A 20038-nucleotide genomic window follows, 5' to 3' on the forward strand; every position below is an offset into this window, starting at 1 on the left:
CCCAGTGAGCAGCTTGGGCTGCACTGTGTGATGGCAGCGTCCCTGCAGAGACCAAAGATAACCCCAGGCAACGCTCCAACAGCTCTCACCTTACCCCATCACAAGGATTCCTTTGCAATCAGCCTGACATTGTTCTGCAGGCTGGAAACATTGTTCTGCAAAACCTTTGATCTGTCCATTCCTCACCTCAGGGCAGCAGACAAATCAGATCTCTTCTCTTGATAAAAGAAAGGAATTTGTTTGGATTTTTATTTTATTTTATTTTATTTTATTTTTTTCCCAGGACAAACAGAAGTTCATTACTAGAGTGGTTCAAATTAAAGTTCCAGTTTCATCACCTCCATTCGCCTTCCCCACCTTAAATAATCTTTGGATCATATATTATGTTTAGTTTAATTGCTGAATTACGCTATGCTAGATTTTACCTTGAAATGTTATTTTGAAATGAAAACCGATTTTACTCATGCATTATTTTAGAAGTTATGATGCTTTGAGGTTTTTCAGTTTGCTTCTTACAGAATTTTTTTCCTAACTGCACGTTTTTGAAAAAAAAAAAGCGTTTTTCTTCATTATCCCTTGTTTTCTGACTAATAGAGAATTGGCAAGCAAAAGTTCATCATTTGGGTTTAAACCTTGGCAGAGGAGTACTGCTAAGGCCAGGATTGTGAATGGAGCTGGTCATTGATATTATGGAGTGTGCAGACAATGCACAATTAAGAGCTTCTGCAGGCGGTGTTAGCAAGAACATGGAACTCCCTCGAAAACTGGAAGCATGACAGAAAGTGGAATAGGAAATGAGTTGAAGGACTGCAGGTTCTACTTTCTGGTAGGTGGGATCTGAGGAAGGAGTATGGAGAGGGACATGAAGTACAGCTACATATTTTGATTCAACAAGTATGTTCTTGGGTGTGGGAAAACAGCTTCTAAGTGCACTTTGTCTTATCTGGAGTTGACTTTTATGACACTTGTCAGTCTTCTTCTGGACAAGGACTTGGTGTCTCTGTGCTGGCTACCTATGAAACCCTCAGAAACTTCAATACCAGCAAAGTTCTGTACTGGCAGATGTCAACTGAACCAAAATTATTTACCCCTGACCGTTGCATTACCAAAAGGGCCTCAGCAATTTGGAAGGAATTTAAAGACTATCAAATGTGAGTGCAGAACAAGAAGATTTGAAAAAAGGTCAGAAAATCCTGTAAGCAAACGTAGAAAAACTTTGTGTGAGAACTGATTTATGGTTGAAAAGTATCACAGCTGAAAGATAATAAAGATACCAAAGAAAAGGAAGCTAATTCTGTGTGGTAGAGTGTTATGATAGCTAGCAGTAGTGAGAAAGAAATTAAAAGGCATGAAGTAGAAGAGCTGCACAGGAGCAGTCTTCCTGACCAAAGGGTTTGGGTTCAGAACAAATGAGCCCAGAGCTGCGCTGAAACTGGAATTACTGTTCCAAAAAAATGAGTCAAAATACTGAGATATCCCACAACAGACATTCCTGAAAAATGATACTGAGCCATTCTGCCTAAAATAATATATTTTTGGTTAAGACTTGTCACTAACCCTGAACTGTAGGTGTAATTGTGTGGTGTTTATTTACATGAAGCCAATATCCTTCAGTGAAATCACGCAGATAACTTTGTGATCATAGGTTTATGTGTTGTAAACCATAGCATTGCTCCAGTGGTTGCTTTTGTTAAAGTCACATGGCTTAAAATCTTTAAGACTTTTCAGTATTTTACCATGAATTGAGTAAGATAGGTACAGTGTAACTTCCATAAGCTGCAAAACTGTATATTTTTAAATCGACATATGTCCAACCTATATCAATGCAACAATTTTCTTGTTTTGTATTTTCCTGCATTTTACTACATAGCATTTAGTAGCTAGTTGTTATACTGCAGTAATAGATGTCTTATTTCTTTTTTGTAACTAGTTCTTGGTGGTTTATGTTATTTTCTAGGTGCTGTTTATGATGAAGCACATCACAGAGAATAACAATTGTATAGCTCGTATGTCTAAAGGATATATGACTGAACAAAATCTGAAGGGTGTCTACAGAAGAGCCTGTAACTTCTGTACACCTGCTGTTTTGATTTTGGTTATCTATAGTTTAGAGTGAACTCTCACGTGCAACAATTTTTATTTTTTTTTTTATCTCTATATTGGTCAGGTCTTTTCTTGCTGATGTATACAGACTTCTGCAGGTCTGCATTTGTCTTTCAGGAGTAAATAACTCCAAGTTGGTTAGTGTTCTCTCAGGAGTAGTACTCTTTTTTGCTGATGGATGTCTTATAGGTAATGGTGCAGCTCAAGTAACCCTTGCTATATTACTGTTGGTTTTGGACACCTGCCGATCATTTTTCTCAGGTACAAAGTATCATAGAAACAGAATGGCTGAGGTTGAAGCAATCCTTAAAGATCATCTAGTCCCAAACCTTTGGGTTTGGTGGTTAGGTCCTGGAACAGGCTGCCCAATGAGGTTGTGGATGCCCCGTCCTTGGAGGTGTTCAAGACCAGGTTGGACAGGGCCCTGGGCAACCTGATCTAGTAAAGGTGTATGTTTGGTGGCCCTGCTAGGCAGGGGGGTTGGAACTACATGATCCTTGAGGTCCCTTCCAACCCGGGTAATTCTGTGATTCTGTGGTATGGCTGCCACCCACCAGCTCAGGCTGCCCAGGGTCCCATCAACCCTAGCTTTGAACGCCTCCAGGGATGGAGCGTCCTCAGCTCTCTGGACAGCATGTGCTGGTGCCTCAGTACCCTCTGAATAAAACATTTCTTCCTGACATCTGATCTAATTATCCTCTCTTTTAGTTTAAAGCTATTCGCCCTTGTCCTGACCCTTCTGTCCACCAGAAATTGAGACACATGAACAGGGGAACTCAAATCCAGGCAAAATTTCCCATATGCAAGGACAGACTCCTCTTTTTTAAGTCCTACATTGGCTCCTAAAGGATCAAAGACTGTCTGGCATCTTTTCCGCCAGAGGTACTAGCCTTTTGGAAAACAGTAGAACTATGTATTATTTTTTGCAATATCTTGACAGATTAAATTTTCTTTGGCTGTTGATAATTCCTTCCACATGAATACTTCATTTATGAAAACGTCCAAATCCAAAACACATGGACAAATGGAAGCTGATAGGATCTCCAGGATGGTCAGCAGGTACAATGTGTCAGTCACCATTTGCCCTTGCTCTGTTGTGCGTGCCTTGCCAGTCGTAGCATTTACATCCACATTCTTGATCGTAACCAGCAATCTCCTTCGTCATCACTGGTGTTAGCATATGGAAAAGGTGGCATGCAGCAATCCGTCTTACAAAGTGCTTTATATGTCAGCGTTAACACATCCAGCACAGCAGCACGTGCAGTATCCCTCTCGTCAGTCCCATTCCCTCACTCCCTCCTGAGTGCAGGCAGTTAATTAATCAGTCACTTGGGAGGTTGTAGCATTTTCCCAGCAACAAGCTACAAAGATGCTAAGTTTGCTGATCTTCCCAAGTTTAACCCCTTGTTTTATTCCCTCAGTATCTCTGATCTCTCCTTTTGTTCATGGACTGGTTTTCCCTGAGGGTAGTCTGACCTTTACTTTTCTTTCCCCCCCCTAAATACTAATGCAAGAGAGCAGATTATACACAAGTCCCATTCTCTGGTGGTTTTGGTTTTTTGATACTCTTTGGCATAATAAGGTATCTGGAATCAAGGACATCCACTTTGCCCCAGGATTGAGGGAGATGCCTGGGGAACTACACCAGAACCACAGACCAAATCAGCACAACTTTGCTTCAGTGCAAGGAAGATTTTCATCACTATCCTGCCCAAATACAAAGAAAGGCATTTAGCATTGCTTAGTGCAAATATTTATGCACACAGAGGGACACAAAGACTGCCCATGTCGGCTCGATTAGCATGCTGACTGTGCCTGCTTAATCTTTGCTCTTTCACAGCAACAAGGGACGTGCGCTGCACTGCTTCTGGCATCCAGGGCATACTGAACTGCAGCCAGAGAGGCAACAAGCAGTATTCTGCTGTGCTGCCTCCCTGTGGGGTAATAATAGTTTATCCCTGGGTTTTGTCCGCTCAGACTCCTAAAATAGACGATGGTGTGTGACTGTGAACTTTCATCAATTACTATTACACCTAATAGTAATCCCTGACAATGTGATTCAAGTGACAATTCCCTGTGACTCCAACCTTCGACTGGGTTTCATCTTATGGAAAACAGGTGGAAAGCTCTTTCCTACCGTGCTACTTGTTGGCTCTTTCTTGGTTCATTCACCAACATAGGTAACTCCTTCTCCATGCATGGAAAATGTACCCTGACCCAAAACAAGGGTGTATCAATGAGCAAATAATTCCCCAGGTACAGCACCTTCAGCAAGTATTTCACCAAGCTTTGCTTCAATAATGAGGCCATGACAAGATACTGCTGTGACAAGAGACCTCCTCCAAGCATTTACTAGGAGGTCTGCTTTATGATTTCTACATGCAGTTCTGGAGAAGTAAACTCAGTAAGTGGTGATCTGTTAATCATTCTGTAGACGGGAGAATGGAAAACACTGCTTATGCTGCTCAGGATATTTGCTCAGGGAAGATGTAGTCATGACCTCACTGAATAGTGATTTTTCACATGTTCCAAAGTAACACAGCCTTCCCCTAAAAAGTCACCCACCATTTGAAATCCAACCAATGCAGTACTCTGAAAAGCTCTCCATATGCAAGGGCTTCTCAGGTGGTATTAGTCAAATTGAGTACTTAAAGAAATATTCTCCAAGAAACATAAAAAATGCATGGTAGCACAGCATGAGGTTGATCCAGGTTCAGAGAGCAGTATGGAGACAGGGATGCTATAGATCACAGTGACAGCAGCGGTGCAGCACTGGGAGATGCCCTGGGGCTAAACTGGTTGTTGAGGCTACAAAAGAAATTTACTTCCTGCTTGGATCCCCATTGGCTAGGGATGATATTTTGAGCCCTGTAAGGGCAGGCTCTGCTGGTATATCTAGCAGCAGCACTCCTGAACTGATTGTGATTAGGGCAAGCACTGAAGGTCTGTCAGGGCTGGAGAATGGATCTGAAAATGCTCCTAATCTTCACTGCATTTCTGCTTCCTGCTGTACTGGGCTTCCCCATTCAGGTGAGAGAAGTTCTAGGCAGCCCTGCTCTTTCCTTCACTTGACTTGCTCTTCCTGAAGTTAAGCTTTGGAGACACATTTTGATAAATTTCTGACAAGCAAAATACTAGAAATATAATAAGATGTGAAGTTAATCTAGTTCTTTTGTTATGTTTTTGGGTTTTTGGGTTTTTTTTTTGTTTTTTATCTGATTTTGGTGTTATAGTTGCTGCCCTCATCAGCAAAGGAAAATTAACATATTTTACCTATTGATTTTGCAGGACAACTATGAAAACAGCACAGCAAGTAAGTAGGATTTCTACTGATTTTAAAGACAAGTGTTAATTCTTAGCTTCGTATCAAATAAATTTCATAACAGCCATTTTGTGTTTTGGTCGTTGTCTGATGCAATTGATGCTTTTTTGGTGATAACTTAACATGTACTATTTTTACAAGCTTAAAGTGTAACTCAAGTCATTATACTGACAGGAACAAACATGCCACTAATCTGCATGTATTAGGGATCTAGTGAGAAGATGGTTTTCTTTTTGCCTACTTACTAAGGTTTATATTTTGAAGTGAGTTATTATTACCAAGTGTATGGCTTCCCATTGTCTTCATGGGACGAACAAACAAACAACAGCTGAAATAAGGATAAATTAAGATATGTTTAAAGCAAAGCTTCCACAGGGTAGGAAAAGTTTAGGCTGTCCCATCTCAATGGTTCTAGCATTAGTGCCAGACAGAAGGATCTGCCTGGGTGCAGCAGAACAAAATATATGAAGGAAGAAGACCTGTGCTGCTCTTCCTTAGTGGGGAACAGAGAAAAGGTGAGATCTGTGCTGTGAAGAGAACAGCATGTCCTGCAGGTGCCATTCTTTGCAGTGAAGTAGGATTTGAAATGAGTGACAGGTTGTGTTGTGCTGTGGTTGGTTCTGTGGTTACACATAACTGTAGTACTGTGAGCTGCTTGGCTGAAATATGGGGCTGGCAAAGAGGCCACAGGAAAGAGGAAAAAAAAAAGCCACAGTGGTGAAAGTATCTGCATGTCATCAGTGTTGTGCATGTTGTGGTAGACGAAACTGTTGACAAATTGATTTCACTGATAGCAGTTGAAAGTTCTGAGTCAGAGAAGACTCAGAGCTGTGTGTCTGAGCGCTTCCTTCTGTATTCATCAGCTGCAGCGGATTGAACAGAAGCTTTGACTTCACTGTGTCAAAGCACATAAAAATGGAGAAAGTGTCAGAAGGGTATAGAAGTATGTAAATTTAAATTTCATCAGTGTGCGGTAAATACAGTTGAACACATAAGACCAATTTGATGGTGAGTGAAAGCTGCAGAGCACATAATTGCACTAACTTTCTTGTTCCTAATTTACTTCTGGGCTGAATGCAGATGACGTCCAACAGATGTTCTTTACACTTACTTTCTGGATGTTGTTTGTTAGGTTAATTTAGATGTGATTTCAAACACTTGAAAATTCAATTTTAATGCTGAATTTTGATATCTTACCTTTAAATTGAGCACTCAGCTATTCATTCACCTCCTTGCCTGCCTTGGTGCAACCGTAAAAGAAAGGGACATCAGGTGTCAGAGAAAGCTTTGCATTATACTGTGCCAGAAAACAAATAGTACTGGCTTAACAGCTTCTGTCAATTTGCAAAATAGAATGGGATCATTGCAGATTTCCAGAGAAGGTCAATGGAAATAAACCTGTAGGTGGACCTCAATAGCAGCAAGAAACTGTCAGGTGTGGGGGTGATATGTAGTGACATACTCAGAAGAAGGAAGTGGCTAATGAAAACTGACCAAAGCTTCTTCTGAGATGTTGCTTATGGCATGGGAGGAAAAGGATGTAAATTTACTGTTTAGCAAGTTTGGAACCAATGGAGAGACATGCTTGCTGGAACTCCAAGTTGCAATGTTGCTGGGCCAAGTATTAATTGACCATTGTTCATACTTCTTGTGCCTTTTGAGACATCTTTCAGTATTTGTACTGCAGAGTAAACTTGAACTGTATCATTTCAAAATCTGCATAATATCAGGTTTTAACTTGATCAGACACATGGTAGAGGCCTTCTGTGTTGTCTCACTTGAGCTTTAGAAAGGTGTCCTAGATTTTATGAGCCTAGGAATCTGAAGTGTAATTTCCACTGACTTTGACTAGTCAACCAATGCTTCTTGTGTGCATGAATTCTGAAACTGGTCGGTTCAACTCAAAATTTGCTTTCCTGAAGAATTTTTTAGACACCACTGACCTCTTTAATGGGAACATTAATATAATAAACAGAAGTCATCATAGTGGAGTTTCTTCAGAATGCCTCTGAAGGCATTCTAAAAAGGCAGATTGAAAATTTTCTGGCTACTTAGATCAATGGAAGCTGTGAAAAAGGAAAGGTGCTACAAGGTGTGATGGACATTGATATCCTTTGTATCTTCTTTTGAAAACACATGGTCAGAAAGTCAAGCAACATGGATGGGCTTAGAAATATGCAAACTGTTTGCATGAGTGTGGTGTTGGATGAGATAAAAATAGTAGATACTAGAAAGACTTGTGGCATATCCATCATACTTAAGAACAGGTCAAGCAAACTGTGGTCAAGAGTAACATAGATAAAACTGCTCCTGCCCTAGGGTAACTAGACAAACTGGATGACCTTCAGAGAATCTTTCAATTTCTGTACTTTTACAATGCTGTAACAAAGAAGTTTTTGCTCAGAAATCTATATGTCAAATTTTCCTCTCCTTGCTGTCATTTAGAAACTGATTTTTAGCAGAAATCAAAAGATGCTACACTAGAAAAATGTCTTAGAAATAAGGATGGTTCCAAGTTACTGTCAGATACTTACTGAAGTCAGGATTATTTGTCTAACACTAGCTGATAGCCTTTATTCAATTTCATAATTTTGTCCTTTGGCTCTCTGAAACCAGAGAGGACTGCAAAGCTGTTATCCTGCAACTTTTCCAGTGAAATCTGGGTTTTTCCTCCAAGTTTCCTCTGTCACTTTCTACTATGAAGGTGATAAAATGCTTTGCTGATTTCTTAGGTGGTAAATAATCATGATTCTGTTCTTCTAGGACTTTTCATAGCTGTTTGTCTAAATCTCAGTTTAATTTCTGGGGATATATTTAGCAGTTAGTGCACTCCCTTACCCCTTCAAGTACGGGCACCTGCCAAAGGCATTCTGATGTCTGAGGAGCCTATATTATTGAAGTTGCATTCAGAATCTAATTTGTCCCTTTTTCTTGTCTTTTTTCTTTCTTTCTTTTTGCAGCAACAGAATCTACTCAGGTAAGGACAGCTAAATCAGCTCCCTTGTTCACTTTGTTGTCCAGTGTTGACTTCAAGACTCACCTACTCCATCCATATCTCCATCTGAGCAGGAATGTTTTCCAGATAAAAAGTACAAAAGTGCTCAGTTTCCTCCCCTGTCCCATTCACTGCTTCACAATACCCAAATACAGACAAAATCCCATGAAGATTTTGCCTCCTCTGGAATCACAGAGAAAACTCAAACATGCTTTTAATTTTTGCAAGACAATGGAAGCATGGCAATTTGTTTTGCTAACAACATGACTTCCCCCCAAGCTAGGCAATGACCCTACAATCCCCTACAGGCAGTAGATGCTATGGCCTATCATCAGAAATATGGGAAGATATTGTGGGGATTTCATCAGGGAATTCACCAATTCTTGCGCTCTTTCTAGCTGGGAGATGAATTAAGCTAGATGCTCTGAAACATACTACATGCTTTAAAATGCATTTCATGACTCTCCACATTTCTTTATGATATCTATATATGAAAAAAAAATAAAAATAAAATAAAATTAAAAAAAAACAACAAAGAAAAATATCTACCACAACATGGTAGTACTTATCTTACCCATGATACAATACCTAAAAGTTCAAAGCTGCAGTGGTGCTTAAAACAGTAGCCCTTGTGTTCCTTTGCATCTTACTTGTTTGTTTGTTTTTAATATTTATGTAATAGTATCAGTTGTGATATAAAACTAATATATTGTCCTTGTAGGTTACTACAGAAGAGAATGTATACGGTACGTATTATTACATCTGTATGTAAGTAGTTGCTAGAGTACACCAGTTTTTAACTACCCAGTTACTATAGCAAATAGCACATGCTTAACGCAAGTTAATCTCAGGGAAGGAATTTTGAGTAAATGCACTCACCAGAGTATTTCATGCAAAGCAGAGTCTTCTGGTTGCAACCAACTTTTTGGCTTAGCTAAAAATCTGTTAATTTTGCTAAAAATGGCTCTGCATAGATAATGACTTAAGTAACTTCTGAAGGTAGCAGCAGCCACAGAGAGCATCTGCCAGTGCTGTTTCTTGATGTCAAGACTCAAAGAAAGGCACTCAGACTCAGCTGATTTTATTCACTGCAGAGCCAAGAAGTTCCTGATGCTGAGCTTATGCAGGGACCACAGTCTCATTTATGAAATAGGAATTCAGTTCTGATTTCATTGATTTCAAGGCTTTTTTAAGAAGAGTATATCCAGCAGTAAGGAGCAGGACTATTCTCCATCCATATTTATCCTGATATGTTAGTGGGTTGTGTGTGGAGTGTGCCTGCAGGACAGCTGTGCTTACTCAGTGAAAGGAGGAAGATATAGACAAGAAGAATTGCCAGCTAGCCTCCTATGTAGGGTAAAACAGGCTTAAGAAGTGCCAGAGAACAAGTATTTGAAATACAATGACTAAATAACAAAGTACAGAGAAAGACTGAAAGGAAATGGCTCTTGGTACTAGATTAAGGCAAAAACAGACAAAGCTGTTGAGAGGTTCACAAGACTATGTCACTGGAAAGATATACTATACATAACTGAACACTGTGACATATACATAGGCTCAGTGAGTTTCAGTGCACCATGGTAACCAGAAGCAGAGTAAGGGGAGTTCCTGGAAACTCATCAGGCTAAAAACCAGGATTCAGATTTCCTTTGAGAATTAGAGAGTGATACTCTGTATTTTCTACACAGACTCTCCATCGCCAACAGAGACAGACTCTGAAGATGACGTTATTTTTAACAGAATTTTGGAAGTTAACAAAGGTAATGCCATCAAAGTTCTGCTTTTACAAGGCCTTTCTGCTGATCTGGGGTGGGGGGGTAATAGGGAGGTACAGTGTTTTAGCACAGTCAATGCAAACATTTTTTCTGTCTTACACATACATACATAAGAAACCCCCAGAGACTGCTCAAAGGCAACACCTTGTCTGGGTTATCTGCTGAAGTCCTATGGTACCTCAAATGTCTTGTCAATATTGAAGATGATAAAAGGTGTGAAAGCAACTGAGCTATGCAAGCAGCTTCTTCAGCTTTAGCCCTCAACATCCTGGTCTTTCTATAGACACAGAGTGAGAAGTTGGATAATTGGATGTTCTGTTATTTAACTGCCTGACTGTGAGCATTACTTGCATTCAGTCCTCGTATAGCTTTGCAGTACAGACTTCTATGTAAGCAATGGTCAATTCCAGGCCTCCTGTTCCAGATATTCTGCACCCTCATTCTTATTCACCACTTTCTATCCACTTTGCTTTTTCATATTTTTTGGGAGGGGAAATTGTCTTGAAACTTTACTGCTACCTGTAGAAATAGACACAAACCTTTATACAGGTTTCTTTCCTTTCTTTCCTTCCTACAGTTTTCTACAGATATCATTCCTTTCAGTTTGATCCTCCACACTCTTGCCTTCCTGTATTTCCTTACTGATCCCTCTGCCTTTGTACAGAACACTTCTCAGGTGTTCAATGATATTTACTCAGTGTAACATGGTGAGTATCAAAGTACAGCATTTCTCTCACTATTTGAGCTACTTTCAATCCTTCACTGTTTTGCCTGAAATCCTTCCCAACAGAGTTGGAGATTCCCACCTGTACTCTTAGCTAAGAACAGTATAGCAAAGGTAGGGAAGCAGATAATGTCCATCTAGCTAAATAGTCCGCTTACTTCCCATGCTGAGCAGGAGCAGATGCTTGGGGAAAAATATGAAGGAGTGCAAGTGGAATGATACTTTTCCAAATAAGCCCTCATCAGCTCCCAGCAATCTATGGCTCAGGTATTTCCATCCCTTCTTTTTCACCACAGACAGCTCTCGGTACTTGCAAGAAGGTGACATAGTTCCTCGAAGGAGCCGCAGTGCCTTCAACTGTCGCAATTGCTATTGGCCTCAGTCCATGGATGGGATTGTTCGTATTCCCTATGTCTTGGATCCTACTTATGGTGAGTATAAATTTTATTACTTTCTTTTTCTACTTTTTTTAAAAAATTGATTTTATCCAATAAGCTTCAGATAGAAACCTACTTCCAGTGGCTGCACAAACAGTAAATGCAACCTATTCTAAGGATTTATTTCTGCTATGCAAGTACAGATTAATGTAAATTACAAAAAAATCAACAGATCAAATTTCCTTGAGCAGTTGTCATCCACAATGTTTTGAGGCAATCTCTTATGGACAACATTGACCACATTCTCTAATAGTACCTCCAGAACGCCTGCCTTTATAAGATTCATGATCTTTGCAATGTGGTTTAAATGGCCTAATTTTTATCAGCAAAATATCTTCCTACATCTGCCTCCAAATGAACAAACAGAAGTTCTAACAACAATTAAAACCAAGAAGTTAACAATAAAATGTTCCCACTTGAATCCTTTTTGACACTAATCTGCATGAGGACAATCTCATGCTAGGGTAACAAATTAAATAAATTACTGAGCAAGAAAGAGGCTATTCTAATGCTTATATCTCTCATCGACCCTGTTTTTGTGTACCCATGATATTTTAATAGCACTTGTTATTGTTGGGTCACCCCCCCAACCTGCCAAATTAACCTTTTCTTATCCAGAGGAGAACCACGTAAGAGGGATTCTTGAAGCCATGGCAGAATTTGAAACGTTGACTTGTATTAATTTTGTGAAGCGCAAGACAGAACGTGACTACCTCATCATTAGATCAGCTGATGGGTGAGTTAAAAGATAAATGAGCAAGTTAGTTCTACAAAGCTTTCTGATTCTTCACTGTTCCCATTGTGTGTGACCTTAAAGAGAAAAAAGGCATGGATTTAGAGAAGAATTTTTACATTTTTCAACAGTGCCAGGTATCCTGCAAGTTCAAGGACACAACTGTTACATTAGTGACTCAGAAGTGACTGATTGTGTATATATAAAATCTTTAAAAACTTTATATATATATAAAGCCAATATTTAACAGGTTATAACAGTAGTCCTTATTTGCGCAGGCAAGATCAACTGTGACTTAACAAAAAAAGAGTTCTCTGAATCAGAGTTAGGGTCAGAATTTGATCCTGTGAGAGAACTGTTCAACATATGCCAGCTTTGAAGTGCTGTTCATAGCTCCAGTTCTGATACAGGATTCAGTCATTTGGACAAAAATGTTTTTTTACCTAGGCAGTTAAAATTACTATGTATATAAAACTAGCATGCAGGAGCCTCTTTGCTAATGAATGTCTTCCAGGAGGCCTTAGCAATGACCGTAAATAGTTGACATTTTCTACATCATGGCCAGTTTTGCCTTTTTGTTGACACTATCCCAGGGGGCAGAATGCAATCCTTCCACTCCCACATCACACAAGGCAAGGTTCATGCAAAGTAAAGTTCTCTGCACTGTCTCTTTGCCTGTCTGACAAAAAAAAAAATCCTGTAATTCTTCTGCTGGTGTTTAATCTCAGATGCTGGTCCAACTATGGAAAAGTAGGAGGTGGACAGACGGTATCTGTGATGAAAGGAGGCTGCATGTGGAAGGGAATTATTCAGCATGAACTGGACCACGCTCTGGGGTTTTTGCATGAACATTCTCGAAGTGACAGGGACAAATATGTAAAGATCATGTGGGAGTACATCAGCCCAGGTAAGTACTTTTGACTTCCTCTATATGGGCTAGATATATCATCCTGTTCCCACCTCTTCCTTTTCCCTGGAGTGAATAAGAAGCATACACTAAATACAGTATCTTATATTACAGCTGACAGACCAGACTTCAGGAAATTTGAGAACTCCAACAATCTAGGTCTTCCCTATGACTATTCTTCAGTAATGCACTATGGCCCGTAAGTAGCAGTATGGCATTATTTTTGTTGGAACTCAAATCTTGCATTAGAATTCTCATAACACTCCCCCAACTAATAGGACACTGTGAGTCAATTCAGTCCTGCCATTTCTCAAGATTAAATCATTATCCTTTAGTTTTCTTTATGTAGTCATTCACAGATGAGCTTGGGGGTAAAGAAAGGCATCAGCTTACTGATGGACACCTTAATCAAACCTAATTGGATAGCAGAGCCATAGCAACAAACAAGGCAGAAGCTTCAGAAGCTCCCTTTGCCATTTGAAAAAAGAAGGGTTAGACAGCTAAGAAAACTGCCTGCTAGCCATCAGTCACAGACAGGTGTGTGAGGGAGAACTGTCATTTCATTTCCCTCTGATTCATACAATTGCTATTTTCCCTGTAAGGGATATAGATTGTGCTATTAAATCCTGAAAAATGCTGTTTTGTTTGAAGAAAAAAAAATTCTTTTTTTTGGTTTTGTTTTGTTTTTGCAGGCACACATTCACTAATACCACTGGAAAAGCAACAATTGTACCGGTTCCTGATGGATCAGTACATATTGGACAGAGACTGGGGCTGAGCAACTTGGATGTGGCCAAAATCAACAAGCTTTACAATTGCAGTAAGTTCCTCAGAGCTGTCCTTTCACCTGAGGATACTCAGCTCTTTGAAGGAGGTGTATGAGTAGTCTGCAGTGGCAGCAGTTCATCCTAAAATACTATGGGGTTACTCCCTAAATTTATGGTACACATATGGTCACTGTGGGAGAGAATGCAAAGGTCAAGCTGGAGGAATACTGTGATTAGTAAGATGCTATTTTCTACCTCAAAGATAAATCAAACACATTCACTATTGCAATGTTGTAGCACTGACTTAACTGCACATCTGGTTGTAAGCTTCATGGAGTCGTTGGGTTTGTTAGGACTCAAGAAACAGCTAAAAACTCCACAAAAAAAAAAGATATCACTGTCTTTCATTGCAGTTTCTACTTTAGACCTGAGTCAAACTTAAAGAGCTTTAGCTCCTCTGAACTAAAACAGTTTCATATCTTGTGTAGCTTCTAGCCTAATAGTTTTCAAATGTTTAAGCTATCATTCTAAATGTGTATGTATTTTCCACTCCTTAATTTTACCTTGTGCTTGAAGTAATTCTCCTATACAATCAGAGAAGTGTGAACACAAGTGAATATTATTCCTTACACAGAAGAAAACCCAAGTCCTCCTCCTAAGCTTAGAACTCAAGTAATGTGGAGTTTTCCTAATTCTTCTAACACAACATTACTTCCTTGTTCCTGTGGAAAACCATGTGATCAAAAACAGCAAAATGAAACCTCTGACATTCTTTAAAGAGGTGTAGAAAGGATACTTCATCCTAAGATCCCTTGCTACACTGTGGAGCTCATCAGTAAAAATTATCACTTTTTCCCATGAGACTTCACTTCTCATTTTGATACAGATGCTTATGCGTTATAAATAAATTAGGATATGATTTTTCATTTTAATCAAGATGTACTGATACCTTGAAACAAATGCTGCCTCATTTTGAAGATACTGTCATTTTAAATGAGTGGAAATTTTGGCAAGTCTGGCGCTGAGATAAATGTTTCTCCCTCAGGTCGTTGCAGCACTATTATTGATGCAGCGTTTGGCTCACTGAAATCTGCCAACTACCCTAGAAACTATTCAGATAACACCAACTGTGTCTGGCTTATCCGAACGCGATCCAGAAAGGTAATCATAAGTTAATGGTCTCTGTATATGACTGAACTTATGTCTTCCTTTATAAAGCATTTTGCTTTTTTTTCCCTGCATATCAGTTGCCATATGACATTTATTTTTGTAAGAGAGATTTCAAACTAGTCTCTGCTTTTCATGTCCTTAAGCCAGGTATGGGAAAAACAACTGCAGAGTTGTGATTTTGGAAAACCTCCATGCATTGGGCTTCAGGTTTGCAAAATCAAGACAAAGCAGTCTGAGCATGGCAGCATTCAGTCACAGGCTCATTAGATCTGAATCCTGCATCTTCAGGGGATGAGAGGCAAGTAGGGGCAAAATCAGTTCCAGTTTGGGTCTGACTGCAGCTTGGAATCTGTCTCATTTAGAGGACATTCAAACAACAAAGTCACATATGCATGTATGAAAGGCTTGTTTTTGATTGCCTTCCAGATTTCCCTGCACTTTCGTGACTTTGACCTGAGGAGAACCAGAGGCTGCCAGGGTGATTATGTTAAAGTTTATGATGGATCCAGCAAGTATTCTCCAGTTTTAATGAACAAAACCTGTGGATCGCAGATACCCACTGATGTAGTTTCTTCTAGCAGTCTTATGCTCATAGAGTTTGTCACAGATGGTGCTGATACAGCTTCTGGTTTCCAAGCCACCTTTACTTCTGGTAGGTCTGAGAACATGGAAAATGCCAGAGAAAAACGAACAAACAAACAAACAAACAAAAACCTCTGTCAAATCAATAGGCATTCTGTCTCCCTCTTTGCTTGTGTTTTGGGAAAACAGTGAGGAAATGATGTCTACAGGAGCCATCATTTCCTGCTTTGCTTTTGACCTTATGGTTCAGTACTACTGATACCATTAATTCATCCAGGAGGATGGGGCCGTGCTCACAGTAAATTGTCAGCCAAGTGGTTTCCAGATTCCACAATTTGCCTTGTCTTTCAGATACACACTGTTCCAAAGCATGCAACATTAAGGGTATGATCACTTTAAAATTACTTACAGTGTTACTAGCACAGTAGAATGAGAATAAATCACAACATAGAATTTAATTACATTGCGCTTCTGAAAAAGATGCAATTTTTAATCAAGCTGTTCTGAGGGCAAGAAAGATTCATGGTGAACCAAGTCACTCAGCCCTAAAGCAAGAAGAGAGGCAGTATTTCCATGGAAAGGATCCATGGAATTTATCCACCTGAAATGCATTATTTTCAGTCCCATCTAATTAATAACTACAGCCATAACTATACAATTCAGTTGCCACAGGCTGTCACATTAGTATGTGTCAGCTGGAATAAAGAAATGTCACCGTGCATCTCCATAGCCAGCAGCAAACTATACATTCAGTAATGCAGCTTGGCTTCATTAGCTGAAGGAAAGCTCAGCAAACTCGTGACCTTGCATTTGTCATGGGCTAAGAACATGCATACAAAGAAACACAGTAAATTAGGTGTATACCCAAACTTGAACAGCAAAATTGCCTGTGTAGTATCTATTCCTGTCAATTGTAGCTATGGAAGGAAAGAAAACCAAGAAAAATCCTCACACCACTTTTATGTATCATAAAATGACCTGGGTGGAAAAGGACCATAATGATCATCTAGTTTCAACCCACTTGCTATGTGCAGGGTATTGTGAGCTAAAAAATGATCTCAGTTTTTGGATAAAATGTGATTTAACTTTTATATAATTTAGAGATTCTACAGTTTGTTCGGAGTGCTTTGAAAGCTAAATACTCTTTCATTTCACTTACAGCAAGGATGCAAAGAAGATTTAACACCCGCAACTGATGTAATGGAGAAGAATCTATTCTGTGAATATTGAAATTATGGATTTCCAACTCTGCTCCTATCTTGGCTTGGATCAGTATGCAATTTAATTCTATTAAGAATCAAATTCTTCATCTTCTTGGGAAAGTTTTTTCCCCAAGCCATATAAATGTATGAATTCTGTATATCCCAGTATATTACCCCTTTTGTCTGCACAATTAATTTATTACCTCTTTCTATTTAACAATTTAATTAAAAGCTTCATAGAAAAAAAAGCTGTTTCCATTTCTATTTTCTGATCCGTCAAACCATGTACCATGTCAGTGTTATCTTACTTGTCAGACACCTTCATTCAACCACACTGTTGCACACTCTTAAATGCATCACTGATTTCATCATGAGTTTAGGCATTTGGCTGGAGAGAAGATCTCCAGCTTTACAAACACACTTTTTGTTCTTCACAATCTTCAGCATGAAAGAAGGTTTTAGTTACCGCCTCTTTTCCCAGCCTAATCTTCAAGCTTCCAAAAATGATATTTTTCTTAAATGATCCCGTTATATCCTTAAATCACAAGCATGGACATGATGAAGTTGTTGCCATAAGGGACTGGTACATCCTTTTGTACAGTTCTGGTAGGCTAAAGGGAGCTTCTTTATTCACAAGTCAGTTTTCAGTCCGCAGACACATTTAAGCTCACAGGACAAGAGGTGGGCTATACATTGCTGCCAGAGCTCATGCACATCATCAGTTCTTCAATAAATAATTCTTCTTTGAGGCAAGAAACTAAACATCTCTTTTCTGATTACTCAAGGCAGACACTGGACTGTAAGATTAACTGAGCCCCTGGAAAGCTCATTTCCTAGAATTTGCTTGTAATCACACTTTCAAAATTGCATTCTCTTGATTGAGAAATGCCTGTAATTTTCTAGCAGATCTGAGAGCAAAATACACTAATATTTCACTCGTAAAATTGGCAGTGTTAAAATATGGCGAACCCTATTTAATACTGGTAAGTTTAGGTCTGAAAAACAAATTTTCCCTTTTCTTCCTTTGTAACACTGTGTTTCTGCAGAAGTACATGCCTAGAAGAGAACAATGGGAAATCAATTTGAACCACAGAGTGAAATTTATACAGCAAATTACTCTTTTTTTTTCTTTTGTTATGGGAAGCAAAAAGCCTGAATTTGCAAGAGTACTTGCAATACTTGATGAGGAATCAGTCACTTCTTTAAAACTAGAGAAGCGTTCATTGCATTGAACATCATCCACAGTAACTACTGGCCGTGTAAAAGGCTCTGAAAACAGTTATTCTGATTTTGCTTTAGAACAGGTGCTTCTTCAGCAATTGCGACACAGGTTCAGTTTCTAGTTGTTCCAGTTATTCTTAGCATTCAAGTGTTGCAATCAACACAGGAAATAAGGAGTAGTCCTTCTGAACTACTGTAAAAAATGTGGTTCTAGAGAAAAACATTTAACAGCTATGCTTCCTGAGCCCCTGTGAAACAAAATGGAGGAAATGCTGCATAACCTACTGCTGGGTTAGTGAGGACAAATTGTATTAATTTTTTTATAAATAATGAGGGCTATCTGTATGAATCTTCTGAGATATGGAATTGTTATCTATGGGACTGTAGTCTTCTAGAAGTCTGTATGAGGCTCTATGCTTTTTTTGTTCTTGTTGTTTTTCACAGTGACATATTTATATATAGCTTTACAGATTTTTTTTCATGGTTTGAATGGGATCTGGCAATAAACTTCTGAGAAAAGAATACCAGAAAAGAGAACATCTGCTTAAAGAAATCCTCATACACATTTTTACTTCTTCCAAGTAAAAACACACACTTACTTGTTTATTAGCTTTTATGCAAGCTTTATGGAGCAAAATCTTTTTCTGCTGTCAGTAATGGCCTCCACCTTCACTGAGCATGGACGTTTATAACTTGTGAGCTGGTAGCATGTTATTTACTCCTCCAGATTTAATGGTGGTGGAATTTCAATGGCTTTCAAAGGGGTCTGGCTCATTTGTGGAGGTATTCACCATCAGGAAGCAAATATGTGTTCTTAAGTTTTATGGACACAACAATATAGTCCCCAGGGTTCCTGGAAGAAGTTCAGAATATTTGTCTCATACTTAACCCTAATTTGCAGATAGAAACTATCTTGTTCAGAAGGGTAACTCCATCAGTCACTACATAGCACTAAGAGGTACTGCATGGCCCTCCTAATTTCTAGTTTTGTGGTACTGATTCAGAGAAAGAAGCTGATGATGCAGTTCTTGCCACTAATCAAAGCTAATTCGGGCACGTGGAAGCCTCCACATACGCAATACCCACCAGGGATGGAGAATATCTCTTTTAGGACACCAGTTCTTCTTCCAAACTATATCCATAGCAATCCAGCCAGGCCAGTCTTCGCGTAGAGATTCTTAACAGAAATACAAAGATTGGTAGGAATGCTGCAGGGATGGAAATGCGCACGTGTGAGAAAGCCTGAAAGAAGCAGCAGAACAAGGGTTACAAGAACAGCCTGTATTGATAACAAGGGACACCATTCCCATGACGCTACTCCCATGACATTGCGCCTAGGAGGATCATGGAGGAATGCATTGTTTCCAGCATCACCACAGGGCCTATCCTCTGTTCAGACAAAAGCACAGACTTGCCAGAGGAAGATCCCACACCCTTATGGAAGCAGACTTGCAGCTACTAAATGTACAATTCTTTTTCCTGTTACCACAGCAGGAAAAAAGGCAAATCCTTCCAGTAGTTATAAACAGCCTTATTTGGATAGTATTGAGTCTTCTGTAAGGAGGTATAAAGCTGTAACTCCTGTGTTAATTTCATTAGGCACTATGCAGACATGGGACAACTGTACTGGTCCCTTGAAGATCTTTGTAAATTTAGCATCTAGAAACATTGTTTGACCAAGAAGGGCTCCAACAACAACAACAACCTACAAATCACAGCTGAAAACTGTTGTATCAGGATAAATTGCATGTTTATCTACAACTGCCTGGAGCAAACATGAGAAAAATCGTGCGCTGCCCTATTTTAAATATTCATTAGTATTAAATTTACTACTTAAATAGTAAATTTAAGTACTGCAATACTGCATATAGTGCAAAGGCTATAACGACTCTCCGAGGACGCCCTGCCGGCTCGTGCAGACCGTTAGCCTCCCTCACAGCGCCGCGCGGGGGCAGCAGTGAGCTTGGCTCTCTCAGGCAGACGGAGCTTCCATGTAAAACTTGAATTTCTTATTTAAATCATTACATTACAAACTGATTTATTATCCCGGTGTGAACTTTTAAAGCCGTTTTGGAAATCCAATCTGAATAGTGCTGGTTA

The 20038-nt window shown here is 39.3% G+C and overlaps 1 protein-coding gene across 1 annotated transcript; it reads left to right on the top strand.

The window, feature by feature from the left end:
• The first annotated feature begins 2775 nt into the window (after window positions 1-2775).
• On the top strand, window positions 2776-16957 carry LOC107314850 (astacin-like metalloendopeptidase). Its single transcript, XM_015864579.2, has 13 exons — window positions 2776-5133; window positions 5392-5416; window positions 8386-8402; window positions 9142-9166; window positions 10109-10180; window positions 11216-11350; window positions 11975-12092; window positions 12818-12996; window positions 13111-13195; window positions 13689-13816; window positions 14809-14924; window positions 15360-15585; window positions 16677-16957. Exons 1-13 carry the CDS (start codon window positions 5065-5067, stop codon window positions 16709-16711), a joined length of 1230 nt encoding a protein of 409 aa, XP_015720065.1. The 5' UTR covers window positions 2776-5064; the 3' UTR covers window positions 16712-16957.
• Window positions 16958-20038: the final 3081 nt, after the last annotated feature.

Source organism: Coturnix japonica, chromosome 5 (assembly GCF_001577835.2).
Source record: "Coturnix japonica isolate 7356 chromosome 5, Coturnix japonica 2.1, whole genome shotgun sequence".
NCBI lineage: Eukaryota > Metazoa > Chordata > Aves > Galliformes > Phasianidae > Coturnix > Coturnix japonica.

What these genes read in the sequence shown, in the direction of transcription:
- LOC107314850 (XM_015864579.2), top strand. Translation starts at nt 5,065, where the DNA reads ATGGATCTGAAAATGCTCCTAATCTTCACTGCATTTCTGCTTCCTGCT. An exon ending in TACAGAAGAGAATGTATACG is followed by an intron (nt 9,167 to 10,108) that starts GTACGTATTATT and finishes TTTTCTACACAG; the next exon opens with ACTCTCCATCGCCAACAGAG. An exon ending in ATCATTAGATCAGCTGATGG is followed by an intron (nt 12,093 to 12,817) that starts GTGAGTTAAAAG and finishes GTTTAATCTCAG; the next exon opens with ATGCTGGTCCAACTATGGAA.